Source organism: Cibotium barometz, chromosome 11 (assembly GCF_041138505.1).
Source record: "Cibotium barometz isolate CiBa-2024 chromosome 11, ASM4113850v1, whole genome shotgun sequence".
Lineage (NCBI taxonomy): Eukaryota > Viridiplantae > Streptophyta > Polypodiopsida > Cyatheales > Cibotiaceae > Cibotium > Cibotium barometz.
Genome location: NC_141056.1, coordinates 21,590,413 through 21,614,472, shown reverse-complemented (window position 1 = coordinate 21,614,472; position 24,060 = coordinate 21,590,413). Strand labels below are relative to the sequence as shown.

General features: G+C 39.5%; 1 protein-coding gene across 1 annotated transcript; it reads left to right on the top strand.

Annotated features, from left to right (window-relative positions):
* The first annotated feature begins 20,433 nt into the window (after window positions 1–20,433).
* On the top strand, window positions 20,434–23,582 carry LOC147633899 (indole-3-acetic acid-induced protein ARG7-like). The gene has a single exon (XM_086804517.1). It carries the CDS (start codon window positions 20,534–20,536, stop codon window positions 20,963–20,965), a length of 432 nt encoding a protein of 143 aa, XP_086660643.1. The 5' UTR covers window positions 20,434–20,533; the 3' UTR covers window positions 20,966–23,582.
* Window positions 23,583–24,060: the final 478 nt, after the last annotated feature.

The following is a 24,060-nucleotide window of genomic DNA, read 5'->3' as shown; positions in this document are numbered from 1 at the left end:
AGAGGGGATCATCAAACTACGGATGACCTTGACAACTCCACTCTCCTTGCTTATTCCATACCATCGAACAAATCGGTCCCTCGATTTGAGCAACGTCAACATATTTATGAGTACCTCGATACTCATGGATTGTGGTTCGGTAATTTAAAATGGTGATCTAGAGTATCTTTCACTCGAGGATCTTAATTTTATTAGCAGCTATGTATTAGTAGTGAGTAACTACGTACCCACTATCATCACACTAGTGAGTAACTACGTACCCACTATCATCACACTAGTAGCTCCATACTAGTCTGTGAGTAACTCCGTACCCAATGGCGTACCTCCCCCGAGTGGGAGTACCATATACAGCCATCTATAACAAGATGCTTAAGTCACTTGCTGCTAAGAAGTGATTACACAAATTGACCCCTCCATTGCACATTGCAGTACAATTTCTGGTATTACAACACGAATTTTTGGACGTCCTTATCATAGAGGTCAACTTAAAAACTAGTGCATAGGTCTTGTGGAGTCTCGGCTAACCTAACCACACCACTGGTGACTTCCTACAAAAAATGTGGCGCCGAAGTCACCACCTATGTACTTTAACTCCGTAAAGTACATGGTCTTCATTTATCATCTATGGAAAGTTGTAAAACATTCCTGCGATGGATTTTTATCACCCTAAAATTATTGTGCACTATTTTAGTGTGAAGAGCTTTTTTCCTGGGTACCATGGTTCACCCCAAGCTCATCTTTTGCTAAATTCTCCGATTTAACAAAAGATATGTCTGCCTCCGAACATTCCAGTTCAGCCCCAGACTTTGAGTTTACTTCTTAACACTCCGGTTAAGTCAAAACTCACCAGATACAGTAGGATTTACCACTAAGCTCTCCGGCTTAGCCTTCTATCCTAACTCAGCCCAAGTTTATGTACACTACATATGTCGGATCCGATACTAACAACAATCAGGCTCATCTGGAGTGAGATACTACTCACTATTGCCATGTAAAACCTTATTAAATCCATGGAATGCTCCACTCATTCCCAAGGGGTCTTACAACTTATAGGGTTTACACGCACATGAACTTTGTAAGCAAAATAGCCTGTCATGCAATATTACAATTGCTTATGTAGGAAAGTAATATATTTTCCAAATTCATATGGTAGCAACTAAAATGTGCTCACTATCGCACACTTATGTTGAACATAGGCAAGACTACACTTGCAAAATGCTATAGGGCGTCCCCCATGCATGAAATTGTCCAACCAACTAGTCTTACTGCTAACCTCTAGATTTAGATCACTCCGGAACTAAATCACTCTGTTAGCACTAGCACACCATCATGGTCTTGCTACCTAGAGCTTCTCCGAACTCTGTAAAACTGGGTTTTATCCCAACTTATGGCTATATTTGGTAATTGTCAAAGTTCAAATTTTATCTTGCACACTTTATCACTACGGACAAGTGTACATACAACCTGCCAAAGAGTCAAGTTACATGCACAAGCCTTGGCGTCCCATTCCACCAAGACTACAATCGATTCCGTGAGAATTGGATGTCCCATACCATCAAATTACCACCCAACCAACTGATGTGACATATAAAAAGGCTCTTTCCCCCCTCGAAAGATCACCACAAACTCTCGAGCAGTGGGATGTCAACGCATGGCAATAAAAAGAAGAGAAAACCATGCTTAGTAAGTTTAAGAACAGTTCTCTTTGATCAACTTCTATAAGGGCATTGAGCATTACATCTCAAGATTATACCCCTTCAGATTTACCTTTGATTTTACAAATCAATCCTAAATCTGCTATTATTATCTAGGCGTATGCTAATCCTTTAGATTAGTACTCCTAGATAAACCATTTAGTTGAGTACTGCTAGCAGCACTACTAGCCACTTAATCCCAAGTAATACACACCTTAGGGATTACTTTTATCAGGCAATGACGTGACTAAATCAAACTAGTCACTACTCTCTAGGCTCAAGTAGTGACACTATTTTGTTACTACCAACAAGGGCCAGTTTGCCTCTACGGGCCAAAGCTTCTTGTTGCTATACAAACAGTAAGCAACTTGTTTGGACACAAGGCATAACCACATCAAGACTACGCTTGTACATGGTTCTCATTTGCCAAAGTTTATCACAATCTTCGAGCATCTGTTAAAAGATTGTAAAGGGTTATGAGCACTACGACTCAATTAGGCTTACCTTGATTTTTCGTGATAAGCACTTTGTCTAATTTGGGCACAACTGACGCCATTGCCAGTCTTCTTAGCCCAAGTAAACACACCGCGGTTTCACATTTACACTATAGCCAAACTACGTGACTTTTATGGTCAATACTAAGTGTATGCTCAGCTTAAATTTAGTCTCTCCGAACCAAATGTGTGATCACCACATGTGTTATTCTCGCGGCACTACGGCCATAGACGTGTTCACTAGGCACAACGGCCATAGAACGGCTCTCTCTCAAAGGACTCGGCACTACGGCCGTGGGATCTGTCTCTCTCTTAGCACGCGACGCTACGGCCGTGTGCGGTGGGTCTCTTTCGTGGAAAACAGGCACTACGGCCACACGGCGCGATGGCCGTGTGGGTTGGTTTCATGGGGTGTGTCTACAGAAGAACACATTTGTTTGCATTACAGAACAAACACAAATTTGTCCGAACAAAATTTTAACTCTAGCAAGACGACGCTCGCAAAAGGGTAAATTGAAATCTGGCGAGGCTACGCTCCTAGAGTCTTCATAACAAAAATAAAAATGGTTAACAGGCTGTGCCTTGCCATATCTTTCCTCCCCATTCAAGAGAGGATATGTTGAATTCTTTCATTTTTAATTTCATAAAAATGAACAATAAGAATATATTTAATATATATATATATATATATATATATATATAGGTTTTTTAACCCTTTTTTTCTTTTTTTTTCTTTTTTTTCTTTTTTCTGCTGCTGTCTCGCTGGTGGTCGTTGATGGCCGTATGGCCGTCCGCTCAGCTGGCCGCTCGCATGGCCTTTGGCTGGCCGCCCGCTGGGCGCCTAAGGGTGACCTGGTCGGCTGGCCGGCCGCCTCAGCTGGCCGCCTAGCTGGCCGCTGGGTTGGCCTGGCTCTGGCCCCTGGCCGCCGCCCGCTGAGGCTTTTCGCCCAGACAAACGGCGCACGCACCTCAACAGCTCGCACATTTGTGCTCTTCTCCGCCTTCAGCAAACGGCGCACGCAGCAACGGGCGCTCTTCGCCTCCAGCAGCATCTCCACACGGTGGGTCTTTGTCGTGGGCTGGTTATCGCTGACAATGGGGCTGGTTTCGCCCCCCACTCCCACACACGGTGTGGTCTGCGCCATTGCTGACAACGGGGCTGGTGTCGCTCCCCACACACAGTCGTGTGTTTCAACCCATCGGGTCTGCGCCCCTGTGTGTCCGCTCCCCACACACGCAAGTCGCCCCCCCAGGCTCTTCCACGCAGCCGTGGGGCTCGTGGGCTAATTCCGCAGTGGGGCTGCGCTTCGCTTCACATCAAAGCGGGTTTTCCATGGGCTCTGCGCCCCCCCCCTTTTTTCCACACAGCTTCAACGTACTTTGGTAGACATTCAACGCAGAAATTTCAATCGTATAGAAAAGAAAACGAAAATTTCTTACCTCCATTGCTTGATGTGTGTGATGGGGAGAGAGAGAGAGAGAGAGTTCTTCCCCTTCCATTCTTCCATGGCTGCCTCCCTCCACACCCTCCATTCGAGATAAGGGTGAGAAGATTGTGGATGAAAACCATCGAGTGGGCTCCGGTCCCCCGTTCACGCGCGGACTCTCACGATTCCCTCGAACCACGCTCTGATACTAGTGTCACATTCCCGTAACGCCGCTACGGGCATTGCCACAAGAGGGGACGGCCTCTGGCTCACCACCCAGCCATAGAGGAAGAATGAGGATTGCCCCTCATCCCCCAGGCTATATAGTGTGTGGCCTGCCGTCCACACTAGCCTGGCCGCCCATGACTCCGCATGGGCGTCCTCTCCCACTGAACCCCGGATATAGCCATCCGGTCTGCCGCCGTCGGTTCACAGGCGTTACAGCCTATGTGACAGTATGCATAAGAACTATGCATACCCTCCCCTATACATAAGCACTATGCATAGGGTATGCATAAGCACTATGCATAGGCTATACATAAGCGGCTATACATAAGCACTATGCATAGGCTATGCATAAGCACTATGCCTAGGGTATGCACTATGCATAGGGTATGCATAGGCACTATACCCTAATCCTCGGCACCCACTAGGGTGAAAAAACACAAAGAGAATAAGCATAAACAAAGAATGGAAAGAGAGGGCTTACCTCGTGTAGCTAAATCCATATGAGCCACCTGTGGCCTAAACCCTTGGTGGTTGTTCACTTGAATAGACCTACAAAAGATTAACATAAAAAATTATAAAATTAGTTCATTTTAACATATTATGCATAAGCCCTATGCATAAACCTATTGCATAGGGCTTATGCATAAGCCCTATTGCATAAGGGCTATGCATTAGCCTATTGCAAGAGGCCTATTGACCTAACCCTAATCCCCGGCACCCAAGGGTGCAAAAACACAAAGAAAAGAAGCATAAGCAAAAATGAAGAAAGAGGGCTTACCGTATATAAGGCTGCACCCAAACCCTTGTTCACTTGAATAAACCTACAAAAAAAGAAACATAATAAATAAAAAAGTTAGTCCTCTCATTAACACATTAGCAAGCAAGAAGAACAAGAGCAAAAAGCGGTGAGTACCCTAAACCTTGCTCTTAATTCATAAGTGAATGAAAAAATTAGTTTATGTTAAGCCTAAACCCTAGCTCTATGCATAGAATGCTTAATAGAGAGCTTTGATGGAGAGCTCTCCATCAAGAATTACGTCTTTCAGCCCTTTTTTGGTTCTTATATTCAAGTCTTCATTGTGCATCTATAGCTCAAGAACTCTACATCTGGCTAAAGTTGAGGAGGGCCTCAATAGACTTCATCAATTCGGTGGGCAACTCAACCCTGACAAGTATCACATTGTGGAAGAAAAAGTGGTTCTATTGGGCCATGTCATTTCAAAGGCAGACATCGAGGTAGATCTAGAAAAAGTACAAGATCTTGTAGCCCTCCATCAACCACGAGAGCTGGTGTCCTTCATACAGAAGGTCACGTACATGAGCAGGTTCATACATCTCCTCTCACAAGTGGTATTTCCACATTAGGAATTTTTGGAGGTCATTTAGAGGGCCTTGTAAGGAAGTTTGACTAGAATATTCCCTCCAAAAAGGGACACCGGATAAAATTTTTGCGAACGAACTCCAAATTTGTCGGACTTCACATATTTAGATTCTACTCTTCAAAAGCTATCCATTGATATATAACACGATAGGGTTCGGAGAAGGGACAAGATAGGTACCTAATAGATTCCTTTTTACCTAGAAAAGATTCATGTAACGAGTCTTCTCCATGCAACAAGAAATATTCTAGGTAAAAAGGAATCTATTAGGTACCTATCTTGTCCCTTTTCTCAACCCTATCGTGTTATATATCAATGGATAGCTTTTGAAGAGTAGAATCTAAATATGTGAAGTCCGACAAATTTGGAGTTCGTTTGCAAAAAATTTATCTGGTGTCCCCTTTTTGGAGGGAATATTCCGGTCAAACTTCCTTACAAGGCCCTCTAAATGACCTCCAAAAATTCCTAATGTTACAGTAGTTGCCACATCAGAGTGTTTTTACATGGGGAGAAGATGAAATGCATTTCCAAGAGGTAAAAAATGTTCTCAGTTCTTTGCCCACCATTTCACCACCTAGATGGGATGACACATTTTGTGTTAATCCTAGTCTTGGGGTAGATACACTAGGAGCTGTGCTTATGCAAGAAGATTCCCATACCTCATTTATGAGGCCAGTGTACTTTGTTCATTAGGTAATGATTCTTGTTGAGAAAGGGTACATAGCAATAGAGCAAATGGTCTTAGCCTTAATGTTTGCTTTGAAGAAATTTTGCCCCTGTCTTCCCAGGTAGTTTGTGGTGATCACTATAGAGCCAACTTTCCCTTATGTAATGCAACACATGGACACTTGTGCCATGATAGTAAAGTGGCTAGTTCAGATTCAGGAGCATGATTACACTTTTATTGTCGAAGATAGCACTAGGGAATGCTTGGCTGATGTCCTCACACATAGGTGTCATGAGAAAAAGCTCACTCCAAAGCCAAAAGAGACCCCCCTAATCCTTCCACAAGCAGATTTAGAGGATGCTTACACTCTTCATTTTGATGGAGATTTTAGGAGGAAAACAAGTCAAGCTACAAGTGGTGGTAATTCATGATCCTTGAGGGGATGTCTTTCTCAAGCAAAGAGAAGTTCTGGAGGGGATAAATTCCAACAATGAAGCAGAATATGACACTCTTGTCATGGGTCTCAAATTATGCTTGGATCATGGGGTAAAAAGGTTAAATATTCAGGGTGATGCACTATTGTTAATTAAACCAAATTCAAGGCACTTGGGCATGCAAAAATTCCAGTTTAAACGCTTGGCTAAGACAGGTGAGGAAGCTCATCAGGAATTTGATGTCATACAAGTCACTCATGTGGCCAAGGATAGCAACAAGGAGGCAGATGCACGAGCCAATGACAGGCTAGAGACACCTTTTCTGGGAGCTATCAAATTTCAAGAGCCCTTATTCAAAGGGCAAGATCATCTTAAAGAGATCATACAGTTTTTGGAGCGAGGGGAAAGCCCAACTCACATGACGAAGGAGAAAAAAAGGGGCTAGCAAGAAAGGCGGTCATGTATAGTGGTGAATTATACTGTAAGGGTAAGGATTTGATTTTAAGAAGGGTACCAAGTTCATGGGACATTGAGTCTATTTTAAGGAGTTGTCATGATGGGATATGTGCTGGTCATTTTGCCCAAGGACAACTAGCAGGAATATTCTTCAAGTGGGTTTCACTTGCCCAGCTTTCACAGAGACACTCATCACTGGAGCAAAACATGCAAGGAATATCAAATAGGAGGGGTCATGAGACTTTCGTACGAGCCTCAACACCCATTAGTTCTTTTGGCCCATTTGAAAAGTGGGGTGTGGATGCAATAGGTCCTCTCCCTTGGACCAGCTCCAACAAGGAGTACATCATCGTCCGTGTAGACTACATGACAAGATGGGCCGAAGCAACTAGTACAACAAGAATCATGGCCTGGGAGGTAAGTAAGTTCATTTTTAATTCATTTGTTGTAGGTTTGGGCCTCCATTGGAGATAATTTTAGATAGGGGATCGGGTTTCTACTCCGATCTTGTGACAAACTTGATGCAAAGGAGGCTGAAAATTAAGCATAGGTACTCCACCCCATACTACCCCCAATGTAATGGGCTAGTGAAAAAGATCAATGGAATGATGTGTATGATCATCACTTAGCAAGCAGACAACAAGCCAAAGGAGTGGGACAAACATCGTTCAGCAGCTTTGTGGGCTTACAGGACCACGCATCAATAAATTTCACACCCTTCAACTTGGTATACGGCTAGGAGGCTTCCTGCCCTCGAAGTAGAGCTATCAAGTCTCAAATTGAGTATAGGCAATGGTTTGGGATCAAAGACAAAGTTTTCAAGGAGGTTTCTTTATCTGGAATGATTGAAAGTGGATAGAGAAGAAGAAATCACTCACTACATGAGACAAACGGAGAAGTGGTGGTTGAAGTTTAATCAAGGTCTAGCAGAGAAGGATCTAAAAGAAGGATCATTGGTGCTCACGTATGACTGTTGTTTTGACAACTGGAAGGACAAGAAGTTTTTGCATCGGTGGGAAGGACCTTTTATTATCATTAGGAAGTTCTCAAATGGGAGGTATCAGTTATACAAGATTTTTCAAGGAAAATTCACAAGAAGAGTGAACGAATGGCAGCTCAAGCCGTACTTTCAAAGGGTTGACTTCACAAGAGATTTAGATGGACTCGTCACTCATCAGAGAAGCAGTATACGAGGGACATAATTCTTCCTCGACCATGGCAGCGTCATCAATAAGTTAAAGGCATGGATATATGTGATGTGATGTGGATGCAATGAATGTGATGGATGTGAATGGGTGATGGCGGCCTATGTGCAGGTGATGGCCCCCCACAAAGGTGACGAAAAGGAAGGAGGGGTGGGGCAGGGCGACCATGGCTTGTATAAGGAGAGGGTTGCCGGCTGTGGTTGTCTTTTTTATAAGGAGAGAAGGTCGCCGGCTACGACTGTGTTTGTCTTTTTTTTATTTTTTATTTTTATAAGCCACCACCCCCTCACAAGAGGGTAGTCCCATGGAAGAAACAAACAACCCCCAAGAGAGGTCAAGGCATCAAAATAATATATATATACATGAAGTGTGATGTGCCCAAGGGGAAGCAGTCCAATAGCATTTAAGTGGGGGGGTGGGGTGTGTCCCTCCAACTTTGGAAGAGTATCAAAAGAAGCAACTCACCCTATATGCCTATATACATACATATTCATGTATATGAAAATAGGTGGAATCGCTAGCATATGTTCAAAGTCAATGGGCCATCTACTAAAAAGGAAAAAAAGATATGTACCTAGCCATTTATTCATCGCTTTTAGGGAAAGTAGTTAGAGGACATAATTCCTCGTCTATTCCAATAAGGTAATGAGCTAGATAATGTATTGAAACACAAACGACCCATTCCCATGAAGTTTGCAAACAAGAGAAGGGCATACAAGTAGGGCAATAGAAAGAGAAAAATGAGGACACAAGCTACTATGTACAAGCATATGACAAGGTTCCGGCCGGAATTAGATGCTTGAAGAGGTGGATGTGTGCACATCTAGCCACATCCATCCATTCATTCACATGCACATCTATCCATTCACATTCACATCCATCCTTTCATTCACATGCATATCCATCCACATCCATCCGTTCATTCACATGCACATCCATCCAAATCCATCCATTCATTCACATTCACATCCATGCACATCCATCCAAATCCATCCATTCATTCACATTCACATCCATCCACATCCATCCATTCATTCACATGCACATCTATCCACATCCATCCATTCATTCACATGCACATCTATCACACCACATCTCATTCTCATCCATTTACATGACATCACATCCTTTCACATATCATCACATCTTATTCATATCTCATCACATTCACATCCACATCCACATCTATTTACATCATCACATCCTTTCACATATCATCACATCCTTTCACATATCATCACATCTTATTCATATCTCATCGCATTCACATCCACATCTATTTACATCACATTACATCTTATCCACATCTCATCACATCCACTCACATCTTATTACATCGCATTCACATTTAGTATTGTTTTCTACTTTTGATACTGATGGGACTTTTCTAAGTTCTACCAATTGCTTGGCCTAGTTAAAGATACTTTTTCTTGATAGATATTTTCATATTGTTTCTCAAATTTCTCAAGTGAAATATATTTAATATTCTTCTTTTTGAGTAAAATATTCATGGGATTTACAAAAATCAATTCTACCCATATTTTCCAATAAAAGTAATAATGCTCAAAATTCCACTTTTGATAAATACTCATAATTTGAATTATGCCAAAAATTCCTCTTTTACCATTTAATTTCTTGGATCTCAATTATCATGGAAATTCCTCTTTTTGCATAAAATAAATTTACCAAAAATTCCTCTTTTACCATTTAATTACTTGGATCTCAAATATCATGGGAATTCCTCTTTTTGTATGAAAATTAATTTACCAAAATTTACTCTTTTCTTATAATCAATTAATTACGGATAATTACAAAAAACTTAGTTCTCATGAATATGAGAAAAATCATTCTTTTTGCATAGGATGTCCAATCCTAGAATATGGTAGGAAGTCCTCTTTTAGTATTATGCATAAAAATAAGATATGTATTATTTTTTAGAAATTTTACCAGAGCTTTGCTGCTATTATACTAATAATTCTCAAATTTTTCTAAATAATAAAATCTTGTAATGGAAATATGATAGTAGTTCCTCTTTTATGCTTAAAATCAAATTATAAATTTAAATCATAATTTTAACCATAATCATAAGCTTAATTATGATTATCCCACTAGATTAAGCTAATTCCATTATTCTCTTTTCCCAAATTGATAGGATAATCTATTTCTCATTTAGAATCAATCAAAATAGTTTTTAACTACTTATAAATAATCTAAAAGAAATAACCATTATTTTGTTAATACAAAATCATAAAAATACCATTTTCCTAATCTTTAGCTTATCAAGCCTAGAGTTTAGCTTTGAATTAAGAGACTATCATTTAAAAGCATCCTTTTTCAAGGGATTTAGCCATAAAGATGGCTATTCTTTTAGAGAGAGAGATTTACTTAAAGAAAGCATTACAAATAAACATAAAGATTAACTTTCTCTTAATAAAGCATTAAGACTTTAAGGGAAAGCTTGATTTGAATTAAAACAATTATTTAGAAAGTTTCTCAAGCTTGAGAGGGATTGAGAAGAAGAAAGTCATTGAGATAAATTGAAAAAAACCATAAAATTTGATTTTACCTCCAAGTTTGGCTTGATTCTCTATTAGCAGCACAGTGAAGCTCCCAACCAATCAATTGGTCCACCAAGAGGAGAAGAGAAACTCAAAGAGTTGTTGTAGAGAGAGAGAGCTCCAAGCTTCCAAGAGAGAGGAAAATTTAAGGGATAATAGAAAATATGATTATTTTAATATAATGCTGGCATAGTATAGCTCTAATATATTATTACAAAAGACTAAGGGTCTATTTATAGGTGAGGGAGGCCACTAACCAAGTCCAGCTGGGTTCTAGAATTTTTCAGGTTCAGTTTGACTCAATTTGGACAAGATTTGGACCAGTTTGGCTCCCTTTTTATTTGGTTTGATCCAAGAGAGAGGAGAGATAAAAATATCATATTTTTTTGAATTAAAAACCCTTCCACACATGTGAAAAAGGTACCTACCTCAAGAGTCTCCCCCTCCTTACCAAGGTGTCAAAAATGCATCATTATTCTAAAATATCTCATTTTTTAGTAATATCTGATAATTTTTAACTAATAAACCTTGTACTCAGTCAACTCTTCATCTTATGTGATAATTTACTCATTTTTGGATATTTTCTTTTATTCTTTTAGATTTATCTCATCCTAACACTTGGATTAATCCAATTGGCCCATTGGAACCTTAATTGGACCATAATCCAAAAAAATTTGGACCATAATCCAAAAATTTCAGAAAATGTAGACCCTTAATCTAAGGTCCCTTTTACACATTTTCAATTAATTCCTAATGCACCTTGGAAAGTTCATTTTGAACTTCTGTTTCACGGGAATCCATTTTAGACACTAGGAGGATTTTTCAATTTTGAATTATCTCTCTCTAGTCCAAAACAGGGTAAAACAAGATCTTTCTTCTATTTCAGAATGGGGAATAATTTCAAGAACAGAAGGGGAGGTTCTTACACCTTTACACCTCAAAAGCTGGAGGGAGGAATCTTATATCTTACCCCACTTAAAAAATGCGAGATGTCCTCATCTCGCAGCTGGCGGATAAACTCTTTTACCTTAAGATCCAACTGATTCTAGGGTTCCTTATAGTCTGGTCAACCCACGTAGAATCGTGGGATAAAGATCCCTTCTACAAGAAGAACATACAGAACTCATTATCAGAGAATAATTCATTCAGAGCATATCATTCATACCCTTAACAAAATAATGGTCCATTAGACCAAAAATTATATCTGAACATTCTCCACAAAAATTTCAATTATGCAAGTTCTCAATTTGTCATTCCTTAATTAGATCCACTAGGTCAAAGGTCAAATAGCAGCAATCTGTCAGCACAATCCACTAATCTCATAGTGATCTGCTGAAAGTTATAATCATCTTCCAGTTACTACCATCATCACTCAGATTCGTCCCATTCATCCTCATTGTGGCTTTGTTCAACTTATCTTCCTTCAACCAGAATTCAGAATCCAAATCAATTCATCAATTCTCAACCAGAATTCAAAAAATCATATCAACCAGCATTTGAATTCATCCTCTGGATAGCATTTTTGCTTATAACTTCAAGGTCTTAGATTTACTCGTATATATTGTCAGTAAAAAACTGCAGATATAACCACAGTGTATACGGGTAGTCACAATCCTTGGAGCTATAAGGTAAATACCATCATATCTAGGCCTCAAGCAAGTTAGGGATTCTATACAATTGTGGCACTTCCATTTGAAGACCCAATTTCCAATTTATGAATCTTCATTCTGAATATCAATTTGTATGAATTTCATCACACAATTACAATCTTTTACTATTACTTCATAAATTTTTGACATTTCTGGCTTCTCAGTTGTTCCACTTTAGCCAATTCGCTCTGATACCAACTGAAAGATCCCTGCCCCCTCCGCACAACGAATTCCCAAGTGCTAGCAGAGCGGAAGTAGCACTTCTTGCACAGGGCAGAACCTCTCACTCGGGGCCTCGCCCACGGATATCCAGACAAGAGACTAATCCCTCGATTCTTCCAAAATCGAACCCAGAAAAACTTCCCTCGCCGAGCAAACATAGGCGATTCCTCCAGGATATTTTTATTCTAACGTAGTCAAGGGCCTTAACTAACCAAGCTGATCTGACCGAACCTGTAAGTCACATGGTCAGATCAAGGAAGAGACTTACACTTAGATCATAGAGACCAACGCTTTTTTCCTCATCAAGAGGCACATCCATTGATTCTTTTCCATAGAACAAAGACTATCCGGGATTTACTTCATCTATCGTAACATAACAGAATTGAGTCTCATTTTAGGGATCCATCAGTCCAACCTAACCCCATCCAATCTTATGGGTTAGCCAACCACCCAACCACTGTAGTGATAGGATCCATTTAGAAATTTGGTTATGTTTTGCCCCGGGTACCAGGGAAAAGAGTTCCTAGGCCCCCTAGCTAGTGCTTCAAGCAAACTTCAAGATAGTCACACCACTTACACACCCAATATGAAATCGCCTGTTTCATAGATTTAGCTGTCTTTAAAACAATCTTTTAAAGAAACCATAATATCACTGATCATAATCCTCCAAAATATCCAACTTGAATTCTAATTTCCAATCATTCCTTCACCTATGGCATCATTGGCCAGTAGAACGCTCACCACCTGTTCACTCAGGGGCCTTTTCAATAGTTCCTAGCTCATAGTACCCGGAAATATAACCACATAAGAAAATCCAGATGGACTCTCCATTGAAGATCAGCAAGATCAACCAACAGATCCATATAAAATAGCCATGGACTCATCCGTTGAGGACCAGCAAGGCCAATCAACCAGATCCATGCCCGTAAACAACTCTAACACCTTGTTCCATTTTTCTTCCTCGACGCACGCATGGGTATCTTTGGTGACCCAGAGCCTGAGCACCGTATGGTCAACACCCTCTAGGCTCCTTCGCAGGTCACCTAGCACTTCCCTCATAGGCCACTTCCTTGGTCCCTCATCCACCGTACCGGAAGCTCACCATTTAAATCGAACCGAGGCTGGTAGACCTCGACTTTCCTTGCTACGCGAGATGTCCTCCATTGACTCTCTGTAGCTGTTGCAACTTTACCACTTAGGTCTTCACGACCTCATTATGATCAAAATGCTTCCCCAGCATTCTTGACATAAAACGGTCATTTAAAAACAGGCCATAAATACAGTTTCTAACGAACTCTCATCTTTCCACATTGTTCCACATCATTTCTCGTTATTCCACATTCTTCTACATCAATTCACATTGCTTATTCCACATCCAATCATATGTATTCCCATCGTCTTCATACGTTCTCATCCAATCACATCATATCTATCCTCATCACATCTCATCCATTCACATCTACCCATATCCACATCATATCACCTCACATCCATTCACATCACATCTCATCCATTCACATCTACCTAGATCCACATCTCATCACATTCATCCACCTTACATCTCATCCATCCATTCACATTACATCACATCCATTTATATTCATTCAGATCCACATCTCATCACATCACATCCATCCACATCACATCTCATCCATTCACGTCTCATCACATCACATTCACATTCATTTACAGCTCATCATATCATATTCACATCACATCACATCCATTCACGTCTCATCACATCACATCACATCCATTCACATCTCATCACACCCATTCACATCTCATCACACCCATTCACATCCATCACATTCATTGCATCCACATTCACATCCATCCATTCATTCACATGCACATCCATCCACATTCATCCATTCATTCACATGCACATCCATCCATTCATTCACATGCACATCTATCCACATCCATCCATTCATTCACATGCACATCCATCCATTCATTCACATGCACATCTATCCACATCCATCCATTCATTCACATGCATATCCATCCAAATCCATCCATTCATTCACATTCGCATCCATCCATCCATTCATTCACATTCACATTCGCATCCATCCATCCATTCATTCACATTCACATCCATCCATTCATTCACATTCACATGTATCCACATCCATCCACATTCACATGCACATCTATCACATCACATCTCATTCTCATCCATTTACATCACATCACCTCCTTTCACATATCATCACATCTTATTCACATCTCATCACATTCACATCCACATCTATCTACATCACATCACATCTCATCCACATCTCATCACATCCACGCACATCTTAGTTATCACATCCCATTCACATCTTATCACATCGCATTCACATTTAGTATCGATTTTTGCTTTTGATACCAATGGGACTTTTCTAAGTTTCTGCCAATTGCTTGGCCTAATTAAAGGTACTTTTTTTTTAATGGATATTTTCATAGTCTTTCTCAAATTTCTCAAGTAAAATATATTCAATATTCTTCTTTTTGAGTAAAAGATTCATGGGATTTACAAAAATCAATTCTATCCATATTTTCCAATAAAATTAATAATGCTCAAAATTCCACTTTTGATAAATACTCATAATTTGAATTATGCCAAAAATTCCTCTTTTACTATTTAATTTCTTGGATCTCAATTATCATGGGAATTCCTCTTTTTGCATAAAATAAATTTACCAAAAATTCCTCTTTTACTATTTAATTACTTAGATCTCAAATATCATGGGAATTCCTCTTTTTGTATGAAAATAAATTTACCAAAATTTACTCTTTTCTCATAATCAATTAATTATGGATAATTACAAAAAACTTATTTCTCATGATATGATGAAAATCATTCTTTTTGCATAGGATGTCCAATCCTAGAATATGGTAGGAAGTCCTCTTTTAGCATAATGCATAAAAATAAGATATGTATTATTTTCTGAAAAATTTGCCATAGCTTCGCTGCTATTACTGATAATTCTCAAATTTTTTTAAAGAATAAAATCTTGTAATGGAAATATGATAGTAGTTCCTCTTTTATGCTTAAAATCAAATTATGAATTTAAATCATAATTTTAAACATAATCATAAACTTAATTATGATTATCTCACTATATTAAGCTAATTCCATTATTTCTCTTTTTCCAAATTGATAGGATAATTCATTTCTCATTTAGAATCAATCAAAGTAGTTTTTAACTACTTATAATAATATAAAAGAAATAACCATTATTTTGTTAGCACAAAATCATAAAAATACCATTTTCTTAATCTCTAGCTTATCAAGCCTAGAGTTTAGCTTTAAATTAAGAGACTATCATTGATGTAATCATCTTATGATTCGGTAGGATGTAAGGGCGCCATAGAAGTCTTGCACTTAGCACAAATGTTTTTTATCATTCCATGCACTCTCATCCTCACTCTCTCCATCCTCTTTTCCTCCTAGCCTCCACTTGGCTAGGTGGTGCCACCCCCCCCTTCTCTTTGGTTGCTAGAGAAGCCCTTCCCCCTTAGTAGCCCTTAGTGAGTCAGGAAGGTGGTTGGGATGTAGAGGCCATCTCGTCCAAAATTTCCCCCTTATTGTGTCTTCCTTATCCTTGTCTTTAGTGTCAATTACAACAAGATCAGGACTGCAATTAAAGTACTACATGTACAAGTCTCAAAATGTGCATCTTTGGATATACATATATACCCTTCTTAAATTTTCTCTTCTTACTTTGTACAAGGACCGTATAATGCTTTTCGTTTTGGCTTCTATCCCTCGCTTCAAGGCACCAGCAACCTCCTTTTTTGACATATTTTTACCTAGTGAAACAGATAACAAAATACAATAAACTCTAAATATATGAAACATACATAATACGATAGAAAAAGGAAGAAAAAATGAAAGAATTCTCAAGACAATTCCTACCTTAATCCTTGGCCACCTGTGGAGGCTCTCCATCCATCCCATAGAGAGAGAGAGAGAGAGAGAGAGAGAGAGAGAGAGAGAGAGAGAGAGATCACAGAGTGTCACACACTCACCTTTCTACTTGTTCTTTGTCCTGCATTAGCTTTATATCAAAGGCTCTCTAGCAAAGACAATGTCAAAAGGATTCTCAGTACAATGAAATTTTAAAAAGCGGACTAGTGCGCATGCATGAGAATATGTAATGTGATAGTGCGCATGCATTAATTCATCATTTACCTAACTTGAAATGTGAGAATATGTAATGTGATAGTTTGCATGCATTAATTCATCATTTACCTAACCTAAAACGTAGTAATAGTATAGAACCACATTTTTTTTTTGCCAAAAGTACATACATTGTATCATAACACCATATTAGTGAATTTGGGAATTTCCCAATTTCCATTTTTGAATACTTAAAAAAGGGGACATGGATAACATGTTTGTAAGTTTCTCAAAACCCTATCATATGCCCTATCGTTGGAAAGCGCTTGAAAAATGGAATCTAAAGAGCTATAAAGCGCTCATTTTGGATTAGTGGTGTTCAAGTTATGGTTAATCCAAACTTTTGACCACGTGTCCCAAACTTGTGGAAAATTCCCATATTCCCCAATATGGTGTTTCATGCTTTCACCCACGTGCTTGTCTTACAGGATCATCTTCTTTATCTCATTATCTTGCTCAGTGTGGTGTTTTCCCACCTTGTTCGGCCATGGCTGTCAACACAAAGTACGCACCCACGTCAGTATCACTATAAAGAAAGATTAAAAATTTGTTGAGAAAAATAAGGTGATTAACATCAAGCAATAAACGTTCACAGTGGATGGCATGGACTCAAGTGATTACACTTAAAAACTTATTCACTCATTGCTTCATGGATTTCTAGCACAATGGGTAACAAGGACTTAAAATCTCACAAATTTTAAAACTTATCCACTTATAGCAAAATAGAACAAGGACATAAAACCTCACAAACTTTAAATATTGATTGATTGTAAAAATATACATCTCAACATATTGTATCAAATATTGATTGTAGAAAAAATATACATCTCGATCCTCATTAGATTGTATTAAGTATATTTTATAAAAAATTCTATATCTCAATAAAATGTTGGCATTAACTCAATGGCCAGAGGTTGATTATTAATCTTTTTTAACATCTCAGAAAACTGCTTAAGTTTTTCCTATCTACCTTCTCCTTTACAAACATATAATGCATTACAAAAAAGCGAATACGCTCAATGTTGGATTGCCTTAAGTGTGATGCTCAAAGCTCTCCTTAAAAAAGGTTATTAAATTGATAATTAACCAACCCAATATATATATATTCAACTCTTTATAAAAAGCATCCCGATTTTCAGGATCTAATAGTTTCAGGGCTTGCCAAGGGTGCAAGCAATTCATTTCTTTAGCTTCATTCTTCATGAGCTCCCACGCTATATCAGCTGCACTTGCTGAACACTACAAGTGGTTCACAGAGTCTTTTTTCTCCCTTGTAAATAGTAGTAGCCCCCAGTCTATGACTCCCACCCTGAAGGGTCTATGACTCCCACCCTGAAGGCATGCTCCCTTGTATAATTTAACACAATGTTGTATGCGTAGAGATCACCACAATATGTCAACTTTTTTAATGTTAATAATGTTGGTGTGTTATTGACTTATTTACACATGTTAATAACTAAAATTTAGTCATTTTGCTTGGGTCATTTTGTGATGGAATCAAGAAGACGTGTTTTATTTTGTATGTCATCACACTGTACATTTTTTCATGCTAAAATAATAAGCTTCAAATGTGGGAAATATCTGAAGTAATTGTTTCCATATGTGCCACCTCTTCTATGCTTTCATGATCTTTGGAAGCTCTTGAAGATCCCATCATCTCTTCTTGGAGGTGGGAAAAACCCACCCCAAGAATCCTTTTAAAACTAATATCCTAATATTGAGAGCAGACAAGTGGGGTTCACGAGAAAATCGGTAGAGAAAATGGCTTCATCGATGGTGTGGACATACTCAAGATGTTGCCTCTTCTAGCCTACTCTTGTGCATCTTCTATGTCCCTCCATGTGGAGCTTCTTTGAAAATCTCAAGCACAAGTTTGTCCTCCTAATTAAATGGTTCATCCTTTGTGATTCTGCTAATTGTAACCATGCTCAACATGCTGACCTCTTCTAGCCCACTCTTGTGCATCTTCTATGTCCCTCCATGTGGAGCTTCTTTGAAAATCTCTAGCAAAAGTTTGTCCTGATTGAATGGTTCAGCCTTAAATGTGATTCTCAGGCATAGGTCAGAGCTTTAAGAGCGATAAGAAGAAGGAGATTTGACGGTCTGAAAATCCATGCATATCAGAGATTAGAGGGCTATAAGAAGAAGACACCAATGCCTTTAGAGTGTGCAACCAGCAGCACTCGAGAGGTCGCCTGAAGTGACCGATCAGAGGTCGTGGCAAAGAAGCTGGTGGAGAAGAAGGTTGCGGCTTGAAAACATCTTCACCTCTGTGCTACAGTTCACTAAGTGGAGATGGCCAGAGAGAAGGGTCGCCAACGCTTACAGTTTTTCATCCATGCCAATGTGACCGCCTCGACCACCCTTCTGCACGTCAGCCGCCACATGATCTCGATGAAGATAAGGTTTAGCATCATCAAACTTTTATTAAACTACGGTAGAAGAACCTTGTGGTTTGAATGTCCTACATTAGCTCGTGTTCCTATGCTCAATCTTTTCCAAGATGATTTGCACATGGGGATGGGGCCCCAAAACTCTATAAGTCTCTCGGTTGCCCCTACCAAGCTATGTAGCCATGGGCACTCTCTCAAACTAGAAGCTATGATTTAGTTGATTCTCGTGTGGCTGATGTGCACCTCGGTATCAAGAACTCTGACTTCCACATGGAACACTATGTCTAGAAAGAGATGTTTCGACGGTATGAGAGCGGTATGACTCCCATTCAATTTTGTTATATATATGTGCACTCACAAGTCTCAAACACACACATAAAGTCAACGGCTAGTAGAGAAGTCTACGACGATGGTTGTTCCTACCAAAGCCAAGGAAGGTTGACCAAGCATGTGGATAGCAATACAATCATCATAGGTTACTCTTAAAAGACAACCCCATAGAAGCTCAGTACCTAGATGTTCAAAGTTCCAAAATAGATTTCATGTGTTGAGTACCAAAGTGCTTAAATTAAACTTCCAGGTCTCATGCCCAAAACCATCATTCTTGTGTTTACAATTGAATATCAAGTTCTCAAACTCACAAATGCAATACTCTGTGTTTGCAAGTACAAAAGTAACCTTCCAAGGAACGACACGTTCCTTGGATCTTGGCATTTTTTGAGAGGGAATGTGTCAACTCTCCACCCACATGAGATTGTTGTGGTTATAGTGTGTTTGTACACACATGCACGCACATGGGTATTGATATGCTTACAACAATCAAATAACAAATTCCATTCATAAAGCTCGAACAAAACTCAATTCAAGCTCTGTTGATTGCGCATTCTTGTTATTTAGAGACTTTCACCTTATACTTGCTTGTCAAAAAAAGGCAAGACTCTCAATAAGACTATCCTTACCCCTTTTAACAAGACTTTCCTTATCCTCTTTTAAAATCCAACTCTACTTCCTAATATCCATCCCCAAAACAACTAGATTTCAATGAAAGATTAAGTTCATGAATTAAGGTAATGATGTCATAGAATGTACAAATCAAGTAGTCTTTGTACCCCACCGCCTATACAAAATAGCTAAGTCTCTAAAGACCCATAAGTGGACCACACCATTACTTAACTATATACTTGCATTCTAATGTATTCATATCAACCAGAATTAAAAAAAACCCACTAAGATTATAAATGGCCCTTATTTTAAAGAATGATTTTTCATATATATATCTTAGTTATAAAACAGGCATATTGTAGAGATTTGTTGGGAAACTAAAACCGGATAGATGTAAAGGTTGTAAAATATGTTTTTTCGGCCGTCCACGCAGTTTGTAAAGAGCCTCGTATATTTATAGACAAGCATGCGACGGCTGCTTTTTAAGGTTTGCCATGTTTTTATGATCTCATAAAAAGCTCACATTATCTCTAAGGAAGGCTTCCAGTTTGCCTCCTTAGCTCTCAATAAAGGATTAATTAACCCCTAACAACGATTTAATTGTGATTATGGGGTGGTCGTGGTTGAAGAAAGTGAAGAGCCAGTGGGAGAGCTATAATGCAGAAAAGAAGCTGATGAAGGGTGGTCTTCCTAATTATACGCCAATCGAAAGAGACAGAGATAAAAGGCTGAAAGCTTTCAAAGCCATTATATGTGTTGATGGAGATGATCATAGATTAGGTGCAGAGGTGCCCCCTGGCTTTTGTGCAATGCAGGTTGGCGCAGAAAGGAAGCGTTTCTTGGTCCCTGTAGACTGCCTGAATTACTTCCAAGCTCTCCTCGAGCAGGCCGAGAAACACTATGGCTTTAACCCCAATGCTGGGCCTCTCAGAATGCCTTGCACAGTGGAAGATTTTCTTGCCATCATTCAACGCTGTGGTGGTGATGATGATGATGATGAAGAGCAGGATGACACCCTTCCCAGTGAGAAATTAGAGTAATGTTATATTCATAGATCCACCTTAGAGTAGACATTAGAAATCAAACATGCTGTATTTTGTTTTGTAAGAAAATTTTGTTGCCATTCAAAGAGTAGACGGTCAAACTATTTTCTCACTCTGGTCAAGCTACCATTGCTGCCATGCAGGTAAACTTTGCTCCATACCCTTCTCACATCAAAAATTTATTGGGGTTTGGTTCTCACAGCTATAATTTAATTGTACTGATGGTGAACACCAGGTCATGGGTTATTTCTTGTTAATTTCTGACACAAGAGGATTTTGGTTACTTGATCTATCTATATCTATGTCTATATTCCAAAACACTCACACATACACATGGGGAGCAAAAGATGAATATTTCATGTCCTCTTGTTAAGGGCTCCCTTGTACGAGTTAGATCGAATTCTGTAAATACTGCATTGCACACCCGTCCACCACCGGCAGGTAACTCCTGGCATGACTTCTTCCATGTTATTTTTTCTGCTTTCATTAATGCTTCCCCCATGGCACATACATAGGCTGCCGTCCTTTGCATCCAATTGCGCTGCATGTTCAAAGGCATGTCTTCCAAGCTTCACATTGCCCCACTTTCGACAAGCTCCTAGCACAGCATGCCAACCCACAATATCAGAATGCAATGTCATCTTCTTGATTGTCACTACAGTGTTATCTGAAAGGCATGCATGGTGGCCAAGGGAACCGGACATCCAGGTGCTCTCCCTATCTACTAGTCCTGCATGACTGTATGCATTAACAACCATTGTGATCATAGCTGGCTTTACACCTTCTCCTGACATTCTGGGAAATGTATTTGCTCTCTCAAAGCTGGTCATATCCATTGCTTACTGTACTCCATGAGAGCACATCTCAAACTATAAGCTTGGAAAACACTTCTTGTGCTTTTACAAGCAAGCTATGTTAAGTATCAACCAAGATGAGGTCTCTTTCCAACCCTTTTCTGGTGATCTCAGCATGTATTTCTCATGCCCTTGACTCTGGCTCCTATGCTGCCACAAGCTGTCAAGATGCAAACAAGGGGCTGAGGATAGATTTCGGATGGGGTAATTTGTCGACCGACATGAAGGGGCCACCCCAGGGGTGGGATTCGAACTCATGAACACCTCCCCCCAGCTGCATACTTTAACCATTCCACCACATTCCATTTGTTGATAGAAGTGTTCCTTATACCGGGCAGTTTTTCGGCTGGTGACTGGAAAGTGCACAACTTGGATGGCTTCACTACACAATAACCAACACCATCCAAAATGTAACCTGAGCCCAAACAAGGGTGAAAGGATCCAAAGAGATGCCCTCATGCTGCATCTTTTTAACACAGTTGAGTGCTTCCTCACCTTGTCCTAACTCCACATATCCTGTAATCTACAAGACCGCGTATCTCACTGGAAATGTTTGTCAAACAACTTAGCAGCTTTTGCAAGTGAGCCACATTTACCAAACCTGTTGTCCAAGGCTTTCACAATGAGAAGCTATAGACTTTTTCCAACCTTTTCTGACAAGATTTGCATGACATTCCCACCCTTGTTAGTGATTCTTATGCCGCCACAAGCTTTCAAGCTGCAGTGACAGCATGTGGACAAATGCCCTCACCTTGGGCTGAGGATATATTTATGTGTGGGACTGGGACCACCATTAGAATGAGCACGTAGATGTATCCTCAGCCCTCACCTTGCATCTGTTTAAGACAGCAGAGTGCCTCCTTAAAAGGTAAGATTGCCCATCCAAGGCTCTTGGCAGGGAAGCAATGTTGGCCCTTTAGCTACACATGATGAACAAGCATATTGAGGAGAGTTATAGCGACGAACAGGTCGCTAATGGGTACAAGAAGCAGATGTCAAAGGTACATGTCCACAATCTTTGACCTTCTTTAACTGAGTTTTTGGAGATACAAGTTACCTTGTTCGCATGGTGGTGGACAGTGAACCACCCTGAAGTAATGCTTTCACCCTATGTATCACCACTGGAGCTTGACGTCCGTCCATGACCGATAATGATGCGATGTCACTAGGATTCGGTCTTATTGATGCATGATATCAAATTTTTAAATTGATGCATGCAATCCCTCTGAGTTCATAAAAACCACAGCTACTCTTCATGATGCTGGGGGGAGGTCTAACATGAGCTCTTCAAATGAAATTCTGTGGTTGCCCTTCAAATTCAAGGCCTGTAACTGGGTCAAGACATATCTCATGACACATTGATGTCCCATGGCTCTCTATACATGGGCATCTAGGAATCATTGATGATTGCCTGGTAGAATAACTGAAGTTGCTAACCAGTGTGATTGTGTTGACACAGCTGTGTGCACAAGAAAAAGGCAACCATGTAATTCAAGGTTTCAAAGTTGTTGCAGGATGCTCCCTTGGGTTTTGAGGAGTATTTTGGGCCTTCAAAGTGGCTTCTTTGGATCAAGTGGATATCATTCTAAGTCATCCATGACTCTTTAATCAAGAGCATGCCAACAGACATGCAGGAGCTTTGAAGTTTTTTTTAATATAAAAACTATTAAAAAATAAATAAATCTGTCCAAGTTTTGAAATGAAAAAATAGGGTCACCCTTCAAATTTGAGGCCGGTCGCGGTTGTTGCTGGTTTTGTTGTAGTCTGTGTTAATTGTTGCCCTCCTTTTTCCCCAAAAAGATATTAGAGCTCCTTTTATTTGATACCGAAAGGAATCAAGGATTAATCTTGATTTTTTTTTAAATTGCGAAGGATACTTTTTTATTAATTTATGTATCTATCTTGATTATAAAGTCTAAGATCTATGTATACATAAGTAGATATATTAATATGTATATAAAATAATATGATACTTGACATTTGTATTAAATTAAAATTATTATCTTATAATTTTGATCACTTTTTTCGTGGGTACTTATATTAATTAATGCTCACTATCGTGGGCATTAATTAATTAATGCCATGCACCTTAAGAGTGTCCAAGGTGCTCGACCTTTACTCCATCCAGTAATCGCATCAACGCCTCCTCAACCTCATTGCCTCATCACCATCTTGTTATTGCTAAAATAAAAAGCTTAGATTCTTATGGTGCAACCCCTCGTCTATAAATCCCACGGT

Excerpts from the sequence above, each read along its gene's own strand:
- LOC147633899 (XM_086804517.1), top strand. The coding sequence starts at position 20,534 with ATGGGGTGGTCGTGGTTGAAGAAAGTGAAGAGCCAGTGGGAGAGCTAT.